We start from the raw sequence: 6000 nt of genomic DNA, 5'->3' as shown, positions 1-6000 counted from the left end.
TTTTTTTTAATACTTGTGTCTTTTCTACATTTAATATCCAGGCTGGGAGGATACAAACACAGCTGCCACCTTTCAGGATCAGTGAGTGTGAATCAGCACCAGAGACTGTCCCAGGCACGGAGCCACAGGGCCACTGCAGGTGCATTCCCGGCATGTCATACAGTCTCAGCTGGGCAGGCACAGTCCATGCTGAAAACAGCCACAGGCAGAGACCCTTTCTGCTGAATCTTGTCTGCCTCCCAGGAATTTGCTTTAGAAGAAAAAACTCTAGATTTGCTGATGTAAAGAAAAAGGAATACAGTATTTAATAAAATTAAAAGTAAGGCCTCTTAGGACAGCGGCTGTCTTTAAAAAGTCAGTGCCAACAATATTCTGTATGCTGAGGCATACACTGATTAAAACAACAAAAGCTACCATTTGATTTCCTTATTTTTCGTACCTGCTGTCTTCTGGAAAGTCGTGGCGGTGGAGTTTTTTTTGAAGCAGAGATGCTGAAATACTTATAGGTAAAGGAAATAAATAGGAAATTCCCCCCTTCCCCAATTAAATAGAGTAGTTTGTCAACAGAAGTATGTAGACTGTATGTCCAGCAAACATGTACCATTACAAAGTGCTTTCCTTTTAAAGGATGGTTGTCTGTTCTTTTGTGGATAGGAAAAAATAAAATACATACTGGAACCAAACTGTCACTCATTTCTTCACTTCTTACAGGAATACAAACATATTTCATCCTGCTGAATGCTTTACACATTGAGAGCAGCCCATCTCCAGCCCAAATTACTCTTTCACAACGAATCTTCTCCTACAGACACAGATCTTGAGCTGACAGACAAAAACAGGACCTCACAAGAGAAACAAAGTCTTCTAAACAGAACAGAATCATTCATGTTGGAAAAGACTTCTGAGCTCATGGAGTCCAACCATCAACCTAGCACTGCCAAGCCCACCACTAAACCTGTCCCCAAGTGCCCTATCTACAAATCTTTTTAGATCCCTCCAGAGATGGTGACTCAGCCACTGCCCTGCACAGCCTGTTCCAATGCCTGACCATCCTTTTGGTGAGGAGATTTTTCCTATATCCAATCTAAACCTTCCCCGGCACAACTTGCAGCCATTTCCTCTCATCCCATTGCTTGTTATTTGGGAAAAGAGGCTGATTCCCCCACTGCTCCAGCCTCCTTTCAGGTAGCTGCATACTGCTGGCTTATGTTCAGCTGCTCTCAATGAGCACTCCCAGGTCTTTTCCCACCAGGCATTTTCCAGCCACTCCCTCCCAAGCCTGGAGCTGCAGGGGCTTGCAGTGACCCAAGTGCAGGATCTGACACTGCCTTGTTGAACCTCATCCAACTGGCCTTGGACCAGCAATCCAGCCTGTTCACCAGATCCCTCTCTCTGCAGAGCCTTCTTCTCCAGCACATCAACACTCCAACCCAGCTTGGTGCTACCCAAGGGTGCCCTTGATCCCCTCATCCAGATCACTGATACAGACATGGAACACAACTGGCTCCAGCACCCAGCCCTGGTGCACCCCTGCTGGCAGCCCCAGCTGGATGTAACTCCACTGCCCACACCTCTCTGGGCCCAGCCAGCCATCCAGGTTTTTTTCCCAGAGAACAGTGTATCCATGAGCAGCCAGTTTCTCCAGGAGACAGCTGTGGGAAACACTGGCAGAGGGTTTACTAAATTCCAGGGAGACCCATCCAAAGCTGTTCCCCTCGTGCCCTAGGGAGGTCAAGCTGTTGCAAAAGGAGATCAGGCAGGTCAGGCAGCACCTGCCTATCACAAACCCACACTAGATGGGCCTGATCCCATGGTTGCTCTGTATGTGCCATGGGATGGCACTCCAGATGATCTGCTCCATGACTTTTCCAAGCACTGAGGTCAGGGTGACAGAGCTGTAGTTCCCAAGATCCTCCTTCCAGGTCTTCGTGTAGATCAATGTCACGTTTGCTGTAGTCCAATCACCTGGCATGTCCCCCTTAGCCAGGACTGCTGGTAAAAGATGGAAAGGGGCTCAGTGAGCTTGGATACTCCTGCCCCTGTTCACCTCCTGCTGTAGCTCTGGCCCAAAGTGGAGGAGTTCCTCTGGCTGGGCACATGTCCCACAGCTGTACTCATGCTGCTGCCACCAGGACTGGCCTAAGAGCAGGGCACAGCCTGCAGCTGACAGCTGGCTGGCAGCCCAATCCCACCAGAGCTCTGTCTGGGTCGCTGCATGGATTGTGGTGGGTGCAGGACTTAGAGAAGCCATGGCTTTCTGTGGGGGGGACACCATTGCTCCCTGGTCAAGCTGGCAGGGCTTCAGCACCTTCCTGCACACTCTTCTGCACCATCTGCTGTGCTGTGGCCTGTCAGCCTCTCCTGGCCACTCTCACTCCCCAGGGGCTTCTTTTAGGGGGGAAAGCTTGGCTGCCATTGCTCCAGCTCCTGTCAACCACTGTTGCTCCAGCTGTGGGCTCCTGGTGGCTTCCTCAGCTCTTCCCAATGTTCTCCCAGTCCAGGAAACCAGAGCTGCTTGCCTTGGTGTGTTATTTGGCCATCTGAAAAACTGGACCTGTTGTGCTCCCCAGGAAATGAAGAAAAGTTAATTTCTACTTAGCTGTGGTAACTCAAGGAGGGCTGTCTCTGCCAAGGACACTGCGGTGGCCAGCGTGAGCACGGGGAGCAGCAGTAAGGACACTTGCCACACAAAGACTGCAACTAAACAGGATGCCAAAGCTAGACACGCTCCTGGCCTGATCCAAGAACAGCCCAAGCATCCTTCATTCCTGCTGGCCAGACACGAAGACAGTGAGTACCTTAAAGGCTACTTAACCCTTTGCAGGACCAGGTCAATGTGAAGATCTATAGCAGAAAGCTGTTTTACTGTGGGGGTTTTTTTGCTCACTGAGTGCATGTTGCTTCAGTTGCTGTTTTGAAGATCTTGAATGAGTTGTACTCCTAAAATACAGCAACAAATACGCCATGCAAATGCTTTTACTGAGTGAAGCCACACTGTGTCTTTCAGAAACAAATAAATAAAACACAAATTGTATACTGAAAGTATTCTGCTCCCTTCCAAATCTGCTGACTAGTCAAGCACAATCCTCAGGCACATCCCCAATTCCATCTCTTGCAGCAACTCAAGAGCTTCATTGCGCAGTGCTTGCCATACGTAGGACAGCAGAACGCAGGCTGGCCTGGTGCCTCCAATTCTGCAATTAATTCCACTTGGCATTTCACACCTTTGATCTTGCTCAGTGCACAACTCCAGGTTTTAAGGCGCTTTCTTCCCGAGCTGGCTGCTGCACTGGCTCCTGCAGATCTGAACTGTGCAGGTTGCTCCCTGTGTCAGCCTCGGCTCCCAGGGCAGAACTCCTGTGCCTAAAGGATGCTCATCTGTACAGGAGCCTGCAGAGCAGCCTGGTCCCCTCCCTCTCTGCTGAGGATTCTGCAGACACTAGGAACCTTTCCCAGGAGCTACGAGACAGCTGGGAGAAGAACAGGCACCCTCAGAAGTGACACCACTGCTCTGCTCTGTTTGCTCTTCTCTACTCCTGCAGAGACTCAGGATGGCCAATCCCACCAGGCTGTGCATTTCTCAGCATGGCCACGATTTCCCTGGAGAACAGCCCCCACCCAGTTTGCCTCTGAGATGGGAGGATTAGCCCTGTCCCAGGAAGAGGCACCCACGGCCAGGCTGCTGCCACTTGTCACTAGCAGTGCCTCCTTCCAGCCTGGCTCTGCCGATGCTCAGGCTGCTCTGGGCTCTGCTGGGGCTCAGCCCCAGGCACAGCTGGGTCCACTCTCCCCTCACATTGCTCTGACAGCTTTGCATCAGACAAACCTGTTCTGAGCACACCGAGTGATCTTTCTGCTGCTTCAGCTGAGTAAGACTCTCACCCGGGCAACGAGATTGCAGTCAGGGGTACAAATCCAATTGGCAAGAACCAAACCACTACACAGTCCCAGCTGAACGCCTTATCTCCACAGGATGTTTTGGCTGTCCCACTCTTCATTCCTTTTTGGTTGGAAATGCAATTGCACTTTCTTCCTCATGTAGAAGTACCACAACTGGGCAGAAACTGGCAAGTGGGCCTTATTCAAAAGGCAGTCTGAAGTTGATGAATGAAGCATTGCCCTTCTCCAATTCCAAACCATACCAAAAACCCCATAAACACGACTTTACATCGTTAAGAAAGAACTGACAATTTAAAAGTGAATGTACAGCTTATTCACAGGGTGAGAAGGAAGGGAATCTTCCAACTGAATTTGCTTTACCTTGGAAATGATTGAGGCAGCAAAGCATTTTCTGTCATTACCTCTCTGTCCTTAGCCCCGATTCATCTTAAAAATAAATTAAGGAGCCAGAAAGCAGGAAGAAGACAAATGATAATTTTTTTACTCCTTGAGGAACTGGGGTGGTCCTACCACCATGACTGTGACCGTTGGTTTGTTCATCCATCCATCTGTCCCGCAGCATGAGAGTTGAGGTTGTCCAGTTTGTGTTCAGTCCTGCTCGGAGCTGGCAGGGCACAGCGCCGAGCTGCAGCGCTAGCGGCTGCTGTTCTTGATCGCTTCCTTCGCTGCGATGATCAGAGGGGTCAGGCTCGACAGCGGCTTGGCTAATTTTAAAAATGGATGCTGCCCAAAGGAAAAGAAACAAGAAAGGTACCATTACTTTCCAAACTCGGTTCCTCGCAGGCTCAACCAGGACTCCACTCGTTACCAGAAATACTCAGAAATAGCACTGAGGGGACCATCTGCACTTCCACCTTCATGTCCAGGACACTGCTATCACAGGCAAACAGGGCCCACACACCTATCAATCCATTTTTCCAGGTGTCTTCAGCCTGCTGGGATTTTTGCCCTGCCAGTGCTCTGGCAATGCTGCTTGCTGCCCCACAGCTTTGCTCCTTTCAGGAAACTCAGAAGACTCACTTAGGTTCCCCCTTTCTAAAAACACAAACTGTGTTAATTGTCAAAAAAGATATGTGTAAGTCATTCCTTAGTAAACTCCAATATCTCTAAGAAATTATTAACCCACTAGGATTTAGGCTCACGTGTTTTCTCAAGACCTGTACTGAGGTAGAGGTTTTCAGCAGCAAGTCAGGAGCAGGGAGAAAAGTGGCAGAGTGCTGATGGACTCAGCTCTGGCTTGCAGGGAGAGCAATACCTTTCCATCCCCTGGCCCTCCTGTGCTGATTGGCACCTTCCTTCCTGACAGTCAAGTGGCGTGTTCGGCAGCTCTCTCTCTGCCACAAAACCTGGCAGCAAACCTCAAGCAGCTTGACTGAGCCAGGAAGCAAAGAGGGCTGGGAAAAGTCCTGTTCAGCTTTACCTGTTTAGCTTTACCTGTTCAGCTTTACCTGTTTTGGGTGGCAGAAACCTCTAAGAGAGGAGCAGGAGGGACAAGCTGGGGCCTCCCCTGAGGCTCGGAGTGTTCTCCTCACAGCCTCCTCCTTCCCACAGCCAAATCTCTGACAGCTTGGCTGGGACTGCTTTTACTGGGTTCCTCCCTCACCAACACCATTTCAGGCCTCTATACCTGATATCATTCTACTTCAGTTCTTTTGCCAAGAATTAAAACTGAATTTACTCCCAAAAGTACAAAACAGGGCCACAGAAATGACCTGGAGACAGAGCATATTTCCTCTGAGGAAAGGCTGAGAGAGCCAGGCTTGTTCAGCCTGGAGAAGGGCAGGTCCTGGGGAGACCTCACCTTGCAACTCTCCAATACTTCAAAAGAAGGCTTGTAAGTAAGTTGGGGAAACATTTTTTAGCAGGGCCTGTTGCAACAGATCAAGAGGGATTGACCCAAAGATGATCAATTTAGATTTGATCTAATTAAGAAATTGTTTACAAGGAGAGTAGTGAAACACTGGTACAGGTTACCCAGGGATGATGTTGTAGGTGGAAGTCCCTCTCTGGAAACATTCAAGGCCAGGTCAGATGGGGCTCTGAAAGACATGACCTAGTTTAAGAGATCCCAGCTCAGTCAGACTAGATGACCTTTAAAGG

General features: G+C 49.5%; 1 protein-coding gene across 6 annotated transcripts in view; it reads right to left on the bottom strand.

Moving 5' to 3' along the window:
• PAK3 (p21 (RAC1) activated kinase 3) overlaps positions 1-6000 on the bottom strand; it is a 235932-nt gene continuing 229932 nt past the window's right edge. For all 6 annotated transcript variants that reach the window (XM_064426873.1, XM_064426878.1, XM_064426877.1 and 3 more), the window contains one exon: positions 1-4623. In XM_064426873.1, coding sequence (XP_064282943.1) covers positions 4534-4623 — 90 coding nt within the window. In that variant the 3' untranslated portion in view covers positions 1-4533. The remainder of the gene's footprint in view (positions 4624-6000) is intronic.

This window comes from Passer domesticus, chromosome 7 (genome assembly GCF_036417665.1).
Source record: "Passer domesticus isolate bPasDom1 chromosome 7, bPasDom1.hap1, whole genome shotgun sequence".
NCBI lineage: Eukaryota > Metazoa > Chordata > Aves > Passeriformes > Passeridae > Passer > Passer domesticus.
This window is presented reverse-complemented; position numbering and strand designations above follow the sequence as displayed.